This window comes from Lagopus leucura, unplaced genomic scaffold (genome assembly GCF_019238085.1).
Source record: "Lagopus leucura isolate 7727_CA_CO unplaced genomic scaffold, USGS_WTPT01 Super-Scaffold_100036, whole genome shotgun sequence".
Taxonomy (NCBI): Eukaryota; Metazoa; Chordata; class Aves; order Galliformes; family Phasianidae; genus Lagopus; species Lagopus leucura.
In genome coordinates this window covers 1,626,630-1,647,162 of record NW_024962285.1, presented here as the reverse complement: position 1 = coordinate 1,647,162, position 20,533 = coordinate 1,626,630, and the positions used below count along the sequence as shown (strand labels likewise).

The 20,533-nt window shown below is 42.1% G+C and overlaps 1 protein-coding gene across 4 annotated transcripts in view; it reads left to right on the top strand.

The window, feature by feature from the left end:
• The first annotated feature begins 1,799 nt into the window (after positions 1-1,799).
• Positions 1,800-20,533, top strand: part of PRR16 (proline rich 16) — a 147,220-nt gene continuing 128,486 nt past the window's right edge. For all 4 annotated transcript variants that reach the window (XM_042882796.1, XM_042882793.1, XM_042882792.1 and 1 more), the window contains exon 1: positions 1,800-2,040. In XM_042882796.1, coding sequence (XP_042738730.1) covers positions 1,879-2,040 — 162 coding nt within the window. In that variant the 5' untranslated portion in view covers positions 1,800-1,878. The remainder of the gene's footprint in view (positions 2,041-20,533) is intronic.

Here is a 20,533-nt window from a genome sequence, read left to right as displayed (position 1 = left end):
TTTCAGTAGTTATAAATTGGGTACATGCTGGGTTCTACATGAATGATTTCACTAATAGCTTATTATAACTATTTATTCACCTATTTTATTTATAGCTGCTCAAATTATGTCATTGATGAACAGCAGCTGAACACACTATTAACTTTAAACTTATTCAACAACTTGTGCATTTCTTTCTTCCTGGTTTGGTGGTGACTCGCCTGGGGATTCAGACTGCATTACTTTGCCATCTTCAAAAATCATATGATGCTGTTGCTCATACAGAAACTGCTAAGCAAAAATCACCAGCAGGGATGCTTTTAAACATCACTGTTAGGAGAGCTTCTGCTTTAGCGAGATGAAAATAACATGTCAAGAGATGTGAGGAAAGTCAAGAGGAAGGACACAGGATCTTTTGGAAAATGGCTTCCTTGAAATTGTTTGAAAGTTCTGAGAGATGACAAAGAATGCAATATGCAATATGACAATATGCATATGCACACTAGCAAATGATTTCAGCTGAACACTGCAGGTTTTGTAGAGGTAAAAAGTGCATAGATAACTACATGTAAATCAAGACAACAAGAAGCATGCTGTCAGCCTGTCTATTCGTATCCCAGTCCCACACCCGCTCCAGAGGCAAGCTGTTTGCCACCGCATGTGACTTTATACCACACACAGACACACGGCTCTGGGCGAGGTTTCTGCTTCCCCTGCCCTGCTTTATCTTGAAACATCATAGGTTGCCAAAACCCTCAGAGCATTCACAGCACCAGTAAGTTGCAGCCAGGCAGGCGGTCCTGGAGCTGGATTTGGCTGTGTGTCCTCCCCGTGCAGCTCGCAGCCAGTGGGAGTTAGAGGTACCCAGCACAGGTCCTACCACCCGAATGTGCCACCTGTTCACAGTCACAAGAAAAGCCACCGGGGTGAGGGATTTCTGGCAGCTGTTTTCTCGTGCCCCACAGACTTATCTCAGCATGTTGCTGGAAGGAGCGCGTGCTCGTACTCAGCATGGGCTCTCACTTCAGAGGCCAGAGTTGGGCAGCATCCCACCAAACACTTCTGGCGCACGTGCGTTTTTTTATGTCAATTAAATCAAATGAAGAACCTTTACTTCTCGATTTAGTCTCCCGTGTGTTTGCTGGGCAGCAAGCAGTGGTGGGAACAGACTTGTGAGAAACTTTTACCAATTGGTGGCATGTACGAACACTCTCCTTATAGGGTCCTCCAGGCAGCACCGTCCAACCGAGCAGGAGCCAGCGCGGCCTCCTCCCACGGCAGCGTGTCCGGTAGCGCCAAGCGCTGACTTTCCGCACAAAAACTCGGCACTACCGCCGCCCCCTCGGACTGGAACGATGCCGTGAGAAGCGCTTCCCCGCGGAGCGCTGCTCCGGACTGGCGCTTCTCTCCAGCGGTACCGGAGCGCGCACCCCGCGCCCAGCGTCTGCCAGCTGATGCAGCCACGCGCACTTCGGGCAGCGACGGGGGAAGGAGCGCCGCTTCCGGAGCAGCCGGCAGTCTCTCCCGCTCCGGGAGCGCAGCGGGGGAGACGCGGCGGGGGTGACGCGGCGGCGGGCGCTCCTCCCCCGCTCCCTCTCCGGACTCGGAGCGGAGCGAGCGGGGCCGGGGCCGGGAGGCGGCGCGGGAGGGGCGAGGCGCAGGCGCGGCGGGTTGCAGCTGAGCCCCGCGCCGCTCCCGAGAGCCGATGGCAGCTGCACAGCGCGGCCGCCCGGCGGAGCGCGGCGCAACGCGGCGCCCTCGGCGGAGCGCGATGCGCGGGCGGGCGGGCGGCGGCGGCGGCGGCGGCTGCGGCAGCTCTGGGAAGCGGAGGGACGCGGCCGGGCGGCTCGCCTGACCTGCGTGCCCCCCCATCCTGGCTGTGCCGGGCTGTCCCGAAGGATGTCCGCCCAGTCTAAGGGGACCGCATCCTCTTCCTCGTCGCCGTCCGAGGGGCCGCCGGCAGCCTCTAAAACGAAGGTGAAGGAGCAGATCAAGATAATCGTGGAGGATTTGGAATTAGTCCTGGGGGACCTGAAAGACGTGGCCAAGGAACTTAAGGAGGTGAGAAGCGCAGGGAGCGGAGAGCTTCGTGGCCGGTCCCCGGTCTGTCCCCCCGGGGTCGAGCATCCCCGCCCGTGGGCCGGGTGTCCCGCTCCCATCGGGGCTCCGCTGCCGCCTCCGTTCTTCCACCACTTCGGCGCGGTGGTCCCAGCAACTGGTGGCCGGGCTGCGCGCGGGGCCGTGCCCCGAGGCGGGAGGGACTGCGTCTGCCTGCGGCGCGCAGCGCTCCGGGACGGGCGGCGCGAATGGAGCGCGGCGGCGCTGAGGGGTTCGCCCTGCGGTTCAGCGGCCGGGCGGCTCTGTCGGGGCTCCTCGCCTCTCGCCCCCTCCGGTGCTGGTGAGGGTCGGGGGTCCCGCAGTTCGGATGCGCGTCCCTTCTCGGCTTGGCGCAGCGGCGCGACGGACGGAACCTGCCTACCTGCCTCTCCAGGCTGCTCCGAGGCCAGGCAGGATTGCCCTCGCTGTCTTCCTATTGCCGGTGGCGGGTGTCACCTCTGTTCCGTTAATCTGCAGGCGGAGCGCGGTGACTGCGGGAGCTGGGAAATGCTGTAGCTGAAGAAAAACTCCTGTTTGTTATCTTGATTTTGCAACACAACTGGTCGACAGATGGTTGGATTATGCTCCGAGTTCAAATCCAGGATCTCAATGCATTGCTTTATAATCCTGGATTTGACATTTTTAAGAGGCTGTGTCTTTTGCTATCAAATATTAGTTTTCTATTTTAATAACATTGTCAACAAGTTTTATACAACGGGCTTTGGCCATCATAGGCGGTCTGAAATTCACCCAGTGCTTTGTATGAGGCTGATGTGTGCATCAACACACTGCTCATAGCTGCTGGGCATCTCACTCACAACTCCAGATTTTAAGAAAACACAATTTCTCTCTTCCTTAAAATGCAACTGTCTGTGCTTCTTTAGCTTTGGTTTGGATATTTTAAAGTGGAAGCAAACACTGTTTGTAGGACTGCTGTGCAAACGTTCACAGACTGATAGAGCAAACTGTCTCCTGTTGGTGCAGAAGCACATTTTTCAGGACCTGGAAAGGATGTCCTGTGAATGTAAATCATTCTCTGCACAGCATACTCCCAGCTTTCCTCCAGTGAGCAAACAAGATCTCTGTTGGTGGAGGTCATGTGTCCTTATTTACTGTGGCGTGTTTTATCTAAGCAAAAGGGTCTATTCTGTGTGACTGCATTTGTCAAAGAGAGTGGGATTTACCTCTGCTTAGTGGGGAAATGGCTTGTGTAGAACTTCTTTTCCCAAACAGAAGTGAAATGTAAAAAGGAAGCTGTAGGAAAATGGTCCTGTAACTTCACTTATGAACCGTAGTGTGTGCATTGAAAGGTGATAGGATTGCAAATCCTTTTTTTTTGAGAGCAAACACATACAGATACATTTTAAAAGGGTAGTGAACTCTTGTTCATAATCACGCATGAGTTCCCGAGTAACATTTTTCTTTAAATATCTCATAAAGATGATATCTCTGATACTCTGACAAGTGAGGGTTGATATGCAGTTACCTGCTTTTTTACAACATTATAATTGTGTTAAATATGCTTTGCACAGCATTCATTTTGAAAAGTTGACAGAAGTTTGCTGTGTGAGCACCTCAGGTTGTTTGCCTTTTGTAGTACGGACTAAAATCTGTACAATGCCTCTTGATGCATCTGCAGTGTATACCTTTTAATGTGAAAGTGAGATAACTGATCTTATAAATTAATAGTCATGCTTTCTCACGGGTGATAGTATGCATGGGCAGGTGTTTCATTAAAGCACGGAGGACTCTGGTCCAACAGGTCAGTTTTGGTGTGTTATGCTCAGAAGTGTATCTGTCTTTGGTCAGTGCTTCCTTCTTGCAGGACCAGGCCAGGAGTTAAACCGTGGGATGTAAGTTTGCACTTCCCTGTTTCACTGCAGATTGTGTTTTTCCAAAAATGTTATGACTGTTCTTTATCTTTGCTGCCTGTTTGCTGCATTCAGGCTTTTGTGCTCCTGTTTCTGTTGTTCCTATGTTTGTTCGTTTGTTTGGCTTTTTTTCCCCCTGCATTGGGTGTAAAGCATTCTGAGAACATTCTGTTTATATCACTGTTACAATAAAAAAGACTTACATTCTGCATTAGTGGAAGGTCACGAGGGTTGTTTTTTTCCTTGTTTTTTTTTTTTTTTTTTTGGCTCAGTTGTGGTAATGTTCACTCATAATACTAAAAATTTGTCACTTATAGAGCATTGCTTTTTTTTTTTTTTTTTTTTTTTTCTCTGTTTGTGTCTACCTACTTGTTACTTCTAGTTACCAATAATTTACTTATTTATTACATGGTATTTATTATAGCAGTTTAGGTATTGAGGCAGACTGGATGTTTTCTCATAGTATCCTTCAGCATCCCTTTGTAAAGTTTTATATTAAAAATACTGTCAAATATTGTTGTTTCCTTGCTTCTAAGTAGACAGTTTTTTAACAGTTTGGATTATCAGACATGTTAAATGCTAAATGTTCGTACATTTAGCTTTTTATTGTTTACTTACTTGAATGTTTTTGTGCCTGTCCTTTGTTCCAAAGCCTCTTTTAATGGATGCTGTAACAGCTTTTTTGTTTAAAAAAGGCAATCGGTGAGAAATTAGGGAGACGATGGGCTGTTAAACCCGTTTTATGCATTTTCTGCAAAAACACGACAAAACCATGTGTATTAACACATGCACGTGCCAGGAGCTCCACGTCTCTTGGAAGCAGAACATCTCCTCCTTCTCTCCTTATTTTTGGTCTGCTTAGGTCCGAGGGAAGCGCAGGGCCTGGGATTGGAGAAGGAGTGACTGGGAGACATGTTGGGTGGGGTGATCCAAGGGCAGACTGTGAATTCACCTATGGCCTGTGCTGGGGTGCAGTGGGAAGAGGCTCAGCCACTTGTGCCTTCTTGGTAGGAGTGTGTGTTCCTGGCTTTGTGCTGGAAGGGATTACTGTTCCAAACAGATTTGAGTAGCCATTATTTGATGAATATTCCAAAGGAGTGCCAAAAGATTGAGTAACTCTGAATGTTTCTTTAGTCCAGGCTATTGCAAAATTAAGTTGTGAAACCTTCCCCGGGGAATTGGATAAAAGACCTTTTTTCTCTGCAATAGGCTTAGAAAGATGATTGTTACTAAGTGTTTGCAAGTAAAATTTATCCATCAACTACCTCTGTAATGCAGTGATGAGCTCTATGGGAAACTGGAGGACTGTGCTGGTCTGAGGTATTTTGAATGCAGAATGCTCAGGGTAGTTCTCTTGACTGACTTGAGAAGCATTGTGCATAGGGATGTGCTTGTGTACTTGGATGGCAGGGCATGGAGTTCCTCATTTTTAAGTCTTCGCTGCTTTCACGCTGTGTAATGCTAGACATTTCTGGAGCCTTGTACTTGTTTGTTTACATCAATGAAGTATTCCCTAAATAATTTGATAAATACTTCTAATTGTAGTAAAAACTCATCATGCAAAGCAAATTTCTGGAAGTTACGTGTGAAACATTTGCATAGCTTTTAAGTGGCTAAATGTGCTCCAGTCTTTTATCAAAGGGAAGCAGCTGTGTAGCTATTGACAATGTTTAGGATAATCCAAAATGGAAGTTCAGGAGAAGCAGAAGCCCGAATAGGCATTGCACATGCATCAGTAAATTTCCAGTCTCTCTCAGGCTACCTCCTCAGCTCTAAATCCTTCCAAAATGTCTTGCTGAAGGAGTGAATGAATAATCCTCCCTCACTTTACTGCTGCTTTTATTTGCCATAAATATGTGATATATAAAACTTGAGCATGACTTAACAGTGTTTTCCAAATGATGATGGAACTAACAGATGAAAAACAAAACCAGAAAGACGCACAAAGTTTGTTACAGAGGTAGATGACCTGTTTCCATAATCAGGCCAGTCATAATGCTTTCGGGTGTTTGGAGGCATTGGTAATATCCACCTTCAGCAAGATCTGTGGTATGACATCTCATCTATATTGAGCATGTTACACCAGTGTTTTCCATTCCTTTTGAGTCTTAGCTGATGATCCAAATGGCAGTAAGGCAGTTCAGGTTGTTGCATGTTTTTTGGGAATCTAGAAGGCTGCAGAGTGTATCCAACAAGAGGGTTAGGGCAGTGACAGTCAGTGTTATCTCAGTACCTCTGATGCACAGGCAGAAATATAACAGGCAGTGTTACGAAAAAGGTGTTGGGTTCATATTGCAGCATGAAGTGAGAGGGGTTACCCATTGGTAGGGAACATACTGCATAGATGCCTAGGGGTAGACAGAGCAGTGTTCTTCAACACTTCAATCACTTCCTTCTTTTGAGGCTCATCCCTGCTTCATCTCTTCTTTGGGATCTCTACAGATGTCATAGAATCATAGACTCACAGAATGGCCTGAGTTGCAAAGGAGCACAGTGCTCACCCAGTTCCAATCCCCTGCTGTGTGCAGGTCGCCAACCAGCAGCCCAGGCTGCCCAGAGCCACATCCAGCCTGGCCTTGAATGCCTGCAGGGATGGGGCATCCACAGCCTCCTTGGGCAACCTGTGCCAGTGCCTCACCACCCTCTGGGGGAAAAACTTCCTCCTAATATCTAACCTAAATCTCTCCTGTCTCAGTTTAAAACCACTTCCCCTGGTCCTGTCACTATCCATCCTTGTAAACAGCTGTTTATGTTTGTCATGGTGCTACAGCTTCTTTTGCTGGGTAGTGGCAGCTGAAGGCAGGGGTGGTTAAGCATGTTTCTTCCTACTATTAGGAATCCAGAAAATGCAGCTTAATACAGCTTAAATGTGCAGCTTAAATACAGCTTCTGGATGCCAGCACTCTTAAATGTACCTTTTGAAGTAGGAACATTCCAGTAGACACATGCTCTGTATGGGGCAGTTTCTTATGGGTGATACTGAAGCTCTCGTAGTATTTCCATGTCTGTAGGTAGAGTTACAGTCCAGTTCATAGACCAGGACCAAGGCACCTTCCATCATTTGGCGTTGCCTAGTCCAAACCTCACTTTTCTTTTCAGCATCAGACTCTTTTTCTGATTTCTCATTGCAGTCTTTGGTGACCGATGCAGCCATGAATCCTAACTGGATGTTTATTTTAAGTAGAGAGTAAGATTCATTATGTAAAGAAAGCACTGCACACAGCTTTGCTGTGATCTGCCCAGGGGTCCATACAGGGCCATAAGTACTCACTGCAGGTAAATGAATCACAATTTTCCTTTCCTTTCATTTCTTGTGCTCTGTGAACCATTTCTGCAGTTACGCAAAATAGAGGAACGCAGTCTTTTTTACATAAGATTATTTTGTAAACAGTGCCAATAAAGTTAATAGCGCTAAAAGGTAACTATCTAACTTAGTTTCAAGCTTGCCAGAACCTGACTAGATGATTTGGCACTTGGTGAAGTTGCTTTGTGTCTGTAATCAAAACTACCAATAAGCTATTGTGTAACACAATGAAAGGAATAACCAGCATAAATATAGAGTACTGCTTATTAATATCAAAAGGCTTGACAGAGGGCATGCTGTCAATTTGTGCTAGCTGTTTTGTTTCCCTAAACACTCATGTCAGCTACTTCGTTCCCTTTATGCAATACTAAGCTCCTGATAGTAATGGGTATTGTGCAACCATGAGCTAAATAGAGCATATATAAATTCAGTTTTCAAATAAAAACAGTACCACAGTGGAAACATGTATCTTTGTGCTGAAATGTGAACTTCACCCAATCTGTGCACTACTGACCATGATACAGAAAACAAAAGTAGTAAGGCAGGAAGTCTCGTCTGTTGCTGCCACGCTTTTGAGACTGACTTCAGTGGGAACGAAAACAAGTTTTGGGGAAGCAGAATTTAATTTCAGGCTTCATTTTTATTAAAAGTTCAGAATTCAGAGGAATCAGTTGCTGCCATATATATGCATATATACTTTTTTTTTTTTTATAAGTGTCACGCAAAAATAGTGTTTTGGTTGAGTACTGTCATTGACATTTTGCAGACTTTTGACATTTGCCTCTGAAAATTAAACAGTACTTCTGTTCCCATTACTCACATTTTGGAACAAGTTCTGGAACACTCTTCCCACTTCTGAGTCAAGAGGTTACAGCCAAGTTACTTCTTCCAGTCACTTCGTACTCAACAAATGTATTCTCCTTATGGGGGAAGTGGGAGAGAAATGCGCATGTCCTTGAGTTTAAAGAGTTCTTTCCCTGGTGCCTAATTCACAGTATCCTTGTGAACTGCATCACTGTCCTCTTCTAGTTTTCATCTCATTTAGAACTGCAAAGTGTTGGTGTCTTATAGTTCTTGCTAGCCCTGTTCTTTGGGAGGAAAGTGAAGTGAGTGGTGAGAAGCCTCACAAGTAACTCATGCATATCATGTTTGGGTGCTGCCATACTGAAACATTCAAGAGTATTATTATAGTCAGACAGAGCAAATGTGTCTGTTTTGCACATGTGCTGCTGTCCTTGTCAAATAAACTGCAGCAGCAGCAGGAATGTCACGATAATACCAGCTGTCCTATCTGTATGTCAATGGTTTGCAGGCCAGTTTGGCCTATTTCCATGACTAATGGGGTGTGGAGACCCATGGACCCACACCCCAGGAGAGGGAGAAAGGGAAAAAGGGGAAAAATCAGTAGGGAGGTGGGCCTAAAAACGAAACAGTGGCAACAATCTGAGAAGGAAAACTAATTTACTAAATAAGATACAGAAATGCAAGATAACACGATATAATAGAATATAATTGGAATTGAGGCTCTTAAATCAACTAAGATGAGAGAGAGAGTGTCCAAAACCAAAGGCCTTACTCTAATGCTGAGGGCAAGATGTCTAGGAGCACACACTGCAGGCAAGCAGCAAAAGGAAAGAGGAACATCTCGTGACTTGTGAGCAGTTTAATCTTTCCCTCTGAACAGAAAGTGGAAAGAGAAGAGTGAAAAGTCCTCTGGGATATGTAGTTCTTCTTTTCTGAGAACCAGGTACCCAGAAAATCAGCAGCCCGTGTGACTGGAGCATCAACTCTTTAACTCCCAGTGCTCTACATGATGTTACAGCGTGGAATACCGACAACAAATCCATAGAACCATCACCCTGTACCTACATGAGTCTTTGTTTTTTTCTGTTACTTGTGAAAGGGGTGAGAAAATCATGCAGCATCTTTCTGGCTGCTGTGCACATGTTGGATGTTGGGGTGGGGCGGGTGGGTGGCTGAGCCATTCCTGTTGAGTCTGAAATGACCGTACTACAACTGATTGCAGTGCTGACAAGAAATTATGGAAGCAGTACTGTCGGTTGCTGCTTTTGCAAAAATAATGGTATGTTCATATGTCTTTAAAGGTTAACAAACTCATCCATCCATTGTTTCATGCAGCATGTGCCACATCGCATCATGAAGACCGAGGGCACTGGTGTTGAATCCCTTCCAGATTTCATTGCAGATTTTTTTTCTCAGTAATCTGAAAAAGCGTTCAATGGTGAAACGCCTTCTTTTTTGTTTTCTTCCTCCTCAAAGCTTTTTTGATAGCAATGCAATAATTATCCTAGTCTTTCATCAATGATGGTATCATACTCTTCTCAGCATGGTGTGTCCACAGATCTTTCAGTGAATTGCTCCAAGGTGGAAGCAGAGTAGGACATCCTTACTTTCACTGTAGTGGCTTTTGTTGTAAGCAAGACAATTTTTGCACTTCCTAGAGCAATGACAGAAGTTGATCATTTGGTTAAAGTGAGACTATCTGCACAGAGTTCCAGAACCCATATGGGGAGACAAAGCCTTCCCAATGAGGAGGAAGGTTTGTCTTTTGCAGTGAACTACAGAAAGTGAGCTTGACATATTATCCTTGAAGTATTAAAGTCATGTTTTGATGTCTAATAAAGTCTTATACTGTTTTTGTAAATTACTTTATTGGAAAGTGTATTAAAACAGGCAACTAAAGGAAATAAAACCAAACTGAAAACACTAATAAAGCATGTTGAGCTTGCATTAAATAACAGGTGATTGGTGTGCATTCGTGTCACTCACTGTCCTGCCTGTATACAATTATTATGAAAAATCAAAGTCAGTACATTTATTTCTTTACTGTGTCATGAGAAAAACAAAGAATAATTCTTCTTTTTTGCATGCTTTGTCATTGAGATTCTTCCGTTTTGTTAGAAATGGGTGAAAATAATATGTTTACAGCATTAATTCTCTAATTTCTTATAAGTGTATATACTAATGGAATAGTAATTGTCCATCTAAAATAATACAGTTCAGTATTTATTGGAGAGTTTTGATGTTGAAAGAGGACCTCTGGAAATCATCCCAGCCAATCTAGAAACAACTAGAGCGGATTGCTTGGGATCTTTTTTGGTTAACTGTTGAATATTGCCACGAATGGAAACTCTACAAGCTCTCTGGGCAACCTGTGCCTGTGTTGCTTCACCTTCACAGAAACAGTGTGTTTCAAGGTGTGCCTGTTGCCTGTTCTTCTCTCATTTAGAGGAGGAGTCAGTCTTCTTGCTTCCTTCTATCAACTGTTCATATACACTGAAATAAGATGCTTATATACATTGAAATAAGCCTCAGGTGCTGGATGCACCAGTCTCTTGATCATCTTCCCAGTGTTTTGCTGGACTTGTTTTAGTGAGTTCATATCTGTACTCCAAATCTGCTGTCAAATACTCAGATATATATTGAATTAAAATGCTATGTTAACATTAGCTTCCCTTAATAAACATTTCTTAATGTGAAAATATAAAAGTGATATACATATTATGTTTCTTCATTTAAATTGCAGTAGTAAAAGATTATTCACTTATCACTGTCTGTGATTTGAATCTGCATTTTACTTGCTTTCAAAACCAACAATAGATAACAAATTTGCAGTGTGAGTCCATGTATGAATACAATGGATGCAGGCACCAGGAGACCAATGTGATCATCTTCTATGACCAAGTGACCTGCCTGGTGGATGAAGGAAATCTATCCACACTTTAACAAAGACTTCAACTCTGCCTCCCACAGTATTCTCCTGGAGAAGCCATCAGCCCATGGCTTGGACAGATTTATTCTTCACTGGGTAAAAAAACACCTTTATGTCCGGGCCCAGAGAATGGTGGTGAATGGAATTAAACCCAGTTGGCAGATGGTCTCTAGTGGTGTTCTCCCCGTGGTCAGCATTGGGGTTGTCTGTGGGAATACAAGAAAAACTGTTCAGAGCAGCATATAAACAGCATGATAACCACTTGTCAACGGTTTATGGGCTGGTCCGGCCCAGTTCCGTGACCAGCAGGGCGGAGGGATCTGCGGATCCGCACCTCTGGGAAAGGGGAAGCAGGGGACCCCAAAGTACTTGAAAACAACAGCACTGATCTGAGGTGGAACAAATGATTTTACTGAATATAGTATTAGTAAAATACAATGAGAGAGAGAGTCTGTTTGAATTGTATAGACCTCACCACAATGCTGGGGTGAGAAGTGCAGTCCAGTTGAGTGACTGAAGTACAGACGGCGAAGTGCAGATAGCGAAGCGCAGACAGCGAAGAGCAGGCGAAGAAGAAGGATCAGGTGACCTTGCTTGGAGTTATATCCCCTTGCTGACCGCAAAGTCTCCTGGGGAAATGTAGTTCTTCTCCGACGGACGAACATTCGGCAGATATCAAACCCCACCCCCAGTGCATTACATGATGCTATGGTGTGGAATACTGATGACCAAAAATCATAAAACCATGACACCACTAGAAGAAGAACGAACATCTCACGGCTCTGATTGGGTGTGCCGTGTTTTGAGTGTTTTGCAGAATGCTCTGCTGACATGTAAAGGTAGATGGGAAAGTTTCAGAGGTGGATGGGAAAGCTAGAAAAAGAAAACTTGTATATAAGGTTATAAACTTGTATATAAAGGTATATAAGTGATGTGAAAACTTGTAATAAACGATTTGGATCATTCACATCTGAGTCCGTGCATCAGACGCTGCAGTTGTCCCTGTTTATTATCTTTACTGGTGATCTGAATGAGGGCATTGAGTGCACCCTCAAGAAGTTTGCAGATGACACCAGGTTGGAAGGAAGTGTTGATCTGCTTGAAGGTAGCAAGGCCCTACAGAGGGATCTGGGTAGGCTGACTGCTGAGCTGTGGCATCCTGGCTTGTATCAGAAATGATGTGATCAGAACTACGGTAACAGAGATAGTATAGCAAAACTAGGGAAGTGATCGTCCCTGGCATTGGTGAGACTTCGAGTACTGTGTTCAGGGCTTATCACTACAAGACATTTGAGGACCTGGGGTGTGTCAAGAAATGGGCAATGAAATTGGTGAAGGGTCTGGAGCACAGATGTTGCGGAGAACAGCTGAGAAAACTGGGACTGGTTAGTCTTGAGAAGAGGAGGTCAGGGGGGACCTTGTTGCTCTCTACAACTACTTGAAAGGAGGCTGTAGTGAGGGGGGGAATCAACCTTTTCTCCCAGGTAATAGCAATAGAATGAGAGGGAATGGCCTCAATCTTTACCAGGGGAGATTGAGGTTGGATACTAGGAAAAATGTCTTCTCATGAAGACTGGTCGAGCACTGGAATAGGCTGCCTAGGATGGAGTCACCATCCCTGGAGGTGTTCAAGAAACAAGGAGCTGTGGCACTGAGATAAATGGTTAAATGGGGTTTGGTGGGCTGAGGGTTGGACTTGATGATTTTATTGGTCTTTTTGAACTTTCATGATTCTGTCATTCCATATTTATGTATATACATATGGCTGCTGTGTATATCACTGGGCAGTTGTGAAAGGAAGTAAGGGCTGCAGCTCTTCAAGAATACCAATCTGTCACGTCTTTACATGAGACTATAATATGTCCTTTTCCCCACCTCCAGATTAAACCGTCCTGGAAAACCCAATGTAATTACTCAAATGATGTGAACCATTCAGGTTATTTTTTTCCCTCTTCTCCAGCTTCTGCGTATGTGAATTTTTGCTTTGATTTCTCACATTCTGTGCATCATACTAGTCCTTCCATTTCCACAGAACTCTTCCTTTTCTTTAACTAGCCCCTTTTCTCTTTCCTATCACTGCAGTTTCTGCTGTTGCTTCTGCCCTTTATCCATGTCACTGTCATCAGGTATCAAAATGATTTGTTAGTTCTTTACGGGAAGGACATGACATGCGTGGGCTGTCAAAAATGAGCATGCTTGTCTGTCTGTTCTTGAAAACAGGCTCAGGAATATCAAAATCCTAATGTTGGTCTTAAAAATTTGAGGTGACTCTTTAGCATACTAACATGATGATTCTCCTCATGCATCCTTTGCATGCTAGTAGGAGATTGTCCTCTGCAGGACCTCAAAGTGGTTTTAGTCCTACTTCTGACTCAATTTCCAGTAAACTAAAGCAACAGAAAGCTCTGTTGTTAGATTGTTACTACAAGCAAAAAACTTCTAATTTGAAGTGAATGGTAGTCTGAGCTAATATTGTTTTTCAGCTTTCTAGTTCAGCATACGGAATATTTAAAATTCACTACATCCTTCCTCAAAACACTGTGGCGCTATTTTGTGTAATAAATGATTTTCAGTTTCCAACTAGAACATGGTCTTGATGCTTTTCCTGATAGTTTCAGAGGCAATTTGACTGGGCTAAGTTTACAAGAGCTTATAGTCTGAGCTTTATCTGTAATGCTATCTGTACCACTGGTACAGTTGAGTCTTATTGGACTTGTATTGCTTGAAGGACAATCATTTTATGGGAAGTTAGAGCTTTACTGAAGCAATGGCATTTGGATAAAGAAATGTCCTGCATATGGTCATGGTGTCTGGTATCTTGTATCTTTTATTTACCATAGGAAACTATATTAATTTATTTACCTTAGCCAATGAAGTAATTTCTGTTTCTTGAAATCCAAGTGCAAATGGTACAGTGGACCTATAAGGCTTATAGAAAATTGGTACTTTGACCAGACTGGGAGTCTGGATTGGACCAGACTATCTTGAGGCAAGAGAATGAGGAATTTGGGATTGCTAATTTTTGTTTTTATCTGCTGACAAGTGATTTGGATTCACTTATTTTTCATATAGTGCTTACATGATCTCATCTATTAACAAATTTCCTACTTTTTTTTTTTATGGTTGGGTTGCAAGCACTTCAAATCATATGAAAATACATCAGTAAATAATTAGTTTTATTAGCTATCATAAATCTAAGAGCAGATTCTTTTGTGGTGTGATACTGTGTAACCATCAAGGTATTTGTCTGAGCTGTGATGTCAACTTAGCTTGATTAGCGGAATAGAAAATAAAGTGTAAAAGAAAAGTGTGTGAGACAATACAGCTGCACAAAGGAAAGCAAACAAAAATAAAATCCACAGCAAAAATTACACATGCAAAAAACCCCAACCTGTATTATTATACAGAGCAATCTTTAAAGTAGGACTGGATGGATGGCTACTTTGTGCAGCAAAAATCAGAGTACTTTAGGTGCTGAGGAGGTTAAGCTAGAAAAAAAACTATGCAAAGTGCACTGTGAGAGCTTTTTACTTAAAACAGACTGTACATACACTGTCTCTTTTTTTCAGATTGTCTTGAGGAACTTTTTATTTCACTGTCCCTAAGGTGGTCTATACTGAGTAAAGTTCATTTGACCTTAATAGAGCTGTGCCACCTAATATTAACTCAGTCACTAGCCTTTCGTCCTTAAGTAGTGCCAGTCATTCTGGGGGTTTCCAAGTGTATGTGTGAGAAATTGGTGTTTGATTCAAGGGTTCAGAATGTTCTTTATGGCAGGAGAAGGTAAAACCACAGTACTTGTAAGGATAATAATCTGTAAGTATTGCAAGGTTACAAGTCTTTTGCTAAGGCTGAAATTCTTCATTCACCAAGGAAATGCAGTGCAAGACTGATTAAAACTAGACACAGGTAGTAATTTTACATTTACATGCTGGGTAGCAGAGGGAAACGTCTTTCAAAATCTTCAAGAAAATCAGTCCTTTAAAATCTAAAAAGGCCTTAAAAGGTCTTCTGGATTCTTCTGTTGACTAGTATCAGTTACCAGATTCTAAGTCTTGCATATAAGAAACCTAATGGTAAACCTGCATCTTAAGAATGGCTGCAGTGTACCATTTTTAGGAGCTGCACACATTTAATATCTTGAATCTTTACTTCAAGTTTCTTAAAATTAACAAAAACATATGAAAGAATACCACTTTTTTAATACTTCAACAGAATATGTAGTATATGTGGAAAATTATTTCCTCTATAATTTGGTGGTCTGCTGCAAACCTACAACTGCATAAAAGTAAGAATTATTCCGGAGAGTGATTGTTTAACAGGTGTTAGACAGTGAAGAGTACTAACAGCAAAAGCTAATAAATAACCCCTTGGAAAAATTCTTTCTTCAGCAAAATATTTTGGAAGATCCTGTGGTTCATTTGGTAAACATGAAGCATGCTTCTGCTTCATCACCACTACTTTCACCACTTCTGACAGTAACTTCTCTTGGTGAGGTAAATATCATAGTACTGTGTGACAGCCATTCTCAAATGATTTTGATTTCTTTTATAGCTACCCCTTGTAAAAATGGCAAGGCTTGTAGGAAATTGGGGATGAGACAACTTTCTAAAAACCAAATTCTAATTTTACCAACAAGTTTGTTCTTATAGGCAAAATACTCCTCCCAGGTTCACACTTGGGAGAAGTACTTCAATAATTCAGCACTTTGATACCTCAGTACTTCAGTGCTTCAGTAGTTCAATACTTCTCAGCTTAATTTATTTAATTGATGTAAAATAAGGCATCATTGTTATCAGTATGAATTACAGATCTGATATGCTTTCCTTCTATGTATGGTTTCCTAGGCATGAAAAGCATTCTACTGGAATGATAATTTACTCAAATTACTCCTTGATCAAATGGAAATAACCATCGGATTTTATAGTAACCAAATGTCTTAAATGTCTGTTTCCAATAGACTTATTTGTTAACTGGGTTTTTGTAGAGTAACTAGAGTCTAGCAAAATGCCATAAAATAATTGTTCTTGGAAGAACTTTGTTTTATACTTTGCATGTAGCATGAGGACAAGACCTTATTAGCATCTTACTTTCCTCTAATATAGATTAGTAGCTACTGTGTGACCTTTAAAGTTTTCTTCCAATGAAGGTGATGTTTTTGGAGTCTGCAATGCAAGACAGGTTTAGGAAGCAAAGAACAGTGTTTTTTGTGAACTTGAATATTTAGTTTGGATAAAAAACCTCAAATAGGCAAACAAATAAAAATTTGTTAAAATTTTAGTAATAGTAGAGATTAAAAGATTTATAACAAAATCCTTTCCCTTTGGCTGTACCTTTTTCTTTATTTCTGCTTCTGATTACTGTGTTGCATTTGACATTCCTGTTTGACAGAGTGCACCCTATTGCATTTCTATTAACCAAGTGCACCCTCAGCACACCTGCAGATGACACCAAACTGTGGTCCAGTAAGCCAACCGTATCCTGGGCTGCAATAAAAGAAATGTGGCCAGCAGGGCAAGGGAGATGATGCTGCCCCTCTACTCTGCACTAGTGAGGCCTCACCTGGAGCACTGCATGGGGAGTCCTCAGTACAGAAGAGGCATGGAGCTGGTGGAGCGTGTTCAGAGGAGGGCCACAGAAATGATCCCAGGGATGGAACACCTCCCCTACGAGGACAGGCTGAGAGAGCTGGGGCTGTGCAGCATGGAGGAGAGAAGGCTGCGAGGTGACTGAGAACAGCCTGTCAGTATCTAAAGGATGGTGAGGCACTGGCACAGGTTGTCCAGGGATGGGGTTGATGCACCATCTCTGACATTCAAGGTCAGCCTGAATTGGGCTCTGAGCACCCTGCTCGTTGGATGGAGGTTGGACTAGATGACCTTTGAAGTGCCTTCCAACTCAAGCAATTCTATGGTTCTATGTGTATGAGAAATTAACATACACAGAGCACTGTGGCATTCTGTTTCAACTACTCAATAGAAATTTTCTTTTGTGAGCTGAGCATGTGCTATATGTAATTTTCTCTGTTCATGCATGTACATCCTCTGGTGAAGTGGCTGCACATTCATAAGGTGTGTTTCTAAAGAAATTCCTTTTTTAAGGCAGGACATCCTGCTTCTGTCTCCACAGAAAGAGATTTCTCTGAAAAAATAATTGTTTTTAAAGGACACCAAAGAGAACAAATTATCTTAGTTATTTCTGAACCATATCTGAGGGATAACAACACTGTAAAAGCTCTGTAGAGAGTCACAGGCTGAGTGGAAGTATTTGCAAGACAAGTTGTGTGATCTGCTGAATCATTGTGTTATGCATATTATTGGAAAAGAAATTGCAATCTGTACATTTTTGGAAAAGAAACTTTGAAAGTGAGTTGTCCACTTCCCAAATGAGAAGGCTAACATTGCTTTAAGTTCAGCAAGACTTTAACAGTTCTGTTCTATTAAGTTTCTGCAGTGTTATTCTACAAATATGTCTGAATGCACGTTGACACAGTATTATCAGCTTGATTTGCAGACTGCTTTTGGGGCTCTGTGGCTTGTGCTTGCTTCGCTTACCAAGATTTATTCCTGCGCATGTGTAGTGAAAATTACCATACCTATAAAGAGTAGGAATAAGAATTATTTGTGAATTTTGTTCCTTCTTCATCCAAGTGTGTGAGATGCTTGAACTGCTGAGCTAGAATGAAGGACTCATAAAATGTAGAAAGAATGAAAGGCAGAAAAAAGAGAGGGATGCTGACAGCAAAGAAGGTAGATGAGGGGAAAAAAAAGGCATTGCTTGACTGTTTTTTCCAGTTAGAATGGTGAGATGAAGTTGAAGCCATAAACTCAGTTTATCGTATTATCTAAAATGTCATGACTTTCCATGCTGTTCTATATAGTTTTTTAAGAAGTCTCTGAATATAGGATCATTCGGTTGCAGGCAGATCATATAGTATTTCTTAAGGTTTATCTAACTCCATTTTAAGTAGATATATGTAGATTGCTCTAAAATTAATGTCCCCAATTTTTTTCCTATGGAAACTACAACAGATACAAAGAGCACAATAATGCAATTTCATAAAGCAGACTGCCAGCTGCATTGCACTGTTTTTCAATACCATTACCAGCAGTAACTGCATTTTCACCTGCCTGCATGCCACGCTTCTGAAAATCTGCACCAGTGGAGGTGATCGATATTTGACAGCAGCAGCATCATCCCAAACAGATGGAAGTCAAAGGGCAATAAACTCCAACTAAACAGTGGGTGTGGTAGGACAGTGAGCCAACATGTGGCTCATGGCCTTCATACTGGTATGAGGCCTGATATTGCAGGAGAAAACTTTTCTGCTCTGTTCTGACATTGGAAGCAGGAGCCTTTAGCTTAGACAGTGTCTCAATGCAGTGGTCAGAGTTGATGGTTTGTGTGGCTCCAGGGAATCCAAAAGGATCACCCCTTTCCTATCCCAAAAGACAGCGCACATCACTCTACGAGCTGAGAACTACATCTTGATTGAGACTCTCTTTGTTTCATAATGTGACAGCTGTTCATGGCTATCTGGAACATGGCTTGTCTTTCACATCGCCGTCACTGCTGAAATGCACCACCCTCCGCCTCGCTGCACTCACATCAACATTTCAGTCACCAAGCATCCTTGAGTGTCAGTGGGTGCCATATTTTCCACACAGAGAAATTCAGGTCCACACCTTTGTTTTGCATGCACTTCCATGTCAGACTCCGTTCTGTCAGACTACCCCTCTGCTGCCATCTGTCACATGGCAACAACATGGAATGGTGTATCAGCTGAAGATTCAATCTCTGCTGCCATACCACCAGCACCCACACCTGATGTGGGCTAACATAATAAAACTGGAGGCATTATTTTTGGAGCAGCCCTTGTAATTTTTTTTTTTAATTACTCTTCCCATTGGAAGATTATTTTATAAAACTTGACATAAAACCTAATGATCTTTTCTTTTTTTTCCTCCTGTTTTATCTTTTCTTATACTTATACATCTCTTTACTTATACATCTCTTATACTCTTTTTTTTTTTTTTTTTTTTTTTTTCCTGGCATCAGCATTCATCAGAGATAGTTCTTGAATATCTCTTCTTCTTCATGAACTTGTTCTTTTGTACATCAATAACATGGATTAGATTTGTTTATCAATTTAGACTCTTCCTTCTTTTGAGGGAATAAAACTTTCCTATCCCTGCTTTGGGTCTTTCATATACTTTAGGTCTACATTTTCTAGTTGTTTTCTGAGAACTTGATTATTTTGCAAAACAACATTTCAAAAGATCTTTTCCCTTTTTTCCTGTGTTATCATACTGTAAAGGAAACAAAAGCTGTTTACATCACTTATATTCTCCTTTTGTTTCAAAACAGAGTGGTACTCCTATTAATTAATGCTAGGTGCCCTGGCCTAGTTGGTCTTATGGCAGGTATGTATTTCTCTCAGCAGAGGAGAGAACTGTCTTAATGTTTCTTGTCTTTCTTGACTAGAAAATGTTAGGTTTCGTCTGTTGAGAAATTATGGTTAGAGTAACACCCTGGCCGACTTGGGATGTTATCTCCTGCAGATTTTTTCTTTCTCCTCTCTTCTGTCTTTAGACAGAAGTAATGTTCTTCAAGCTCTGAGGAATGTTATACTAAGATAAAAGCAATAGGGCTAGGTCAAGCTAGTGATTTAAGTGCAAGGAAGTAACATTAAATGTTTGTCTTCGCATGCCATTACATACTCCGTTAGTGAAATAAGATAATGTCTGAAGGACTGATTTGCTATAGCATATATTTATGTGAAAGGAGCACTGTTCAAAATGTCTGGATACTTTCTCAAGGGTGTAAGATGGTATTTTAAATAATTTACTTGGCTTTGATGAATTATTTTTAATTTGTCTTCATTTGAGATAGTGTAATATATTACTAGATTGCCAGGTGCTTCCCATTAGGAAATACCATCTTTGATTGGTTGTAACTTTTTTGTTAATGCCAAATAGTTCAGAGAGAAATGTTCCTTGCTCAGTTCTGTATCATGCTGATATTTTTTTCAAACTTTATTTTAGACTAAGTGATTTATACTGTTCAGATCAATAAACATAGGGGAAAAAAAATCGTTTTGGTCATGCTTGAAAGTTATTTTGACCTTTCCTTTCTTTGTTCTTGTTAAGAATTGTATCCTATGTTTTTTATCATGGAAGCCTGGATGATATCATCAGGGCATTAAGTGCCCCTTCTGATTTGCAGTAACAAGTCTCATGTTTGTAAGTCAAACATGAGTCTCTTTTTTCCACTCCCAGGTAAGTAATGATACTCTGCTAAGGTGAGTTGGCAGAAATGCACACACCTGAACTGAAAGGAGAAGGTTTGCCAGCAGGTTGAGAGTAATCTGAGGTGAGGATGCTACAGTGCACATAACTAAGCAGAGTTTTAATGTGTAAAGGAAAGCTTGGCATGGAGTAATGGAAAAATGGCCATAAATGAAAAATTGAGAGCCTGACAAGGCTGTGACCAGCCTGGCCATGTTTGAGGGGTCTGCAAGGATGGTGTCAAATTGGAGATGTTTGTGTA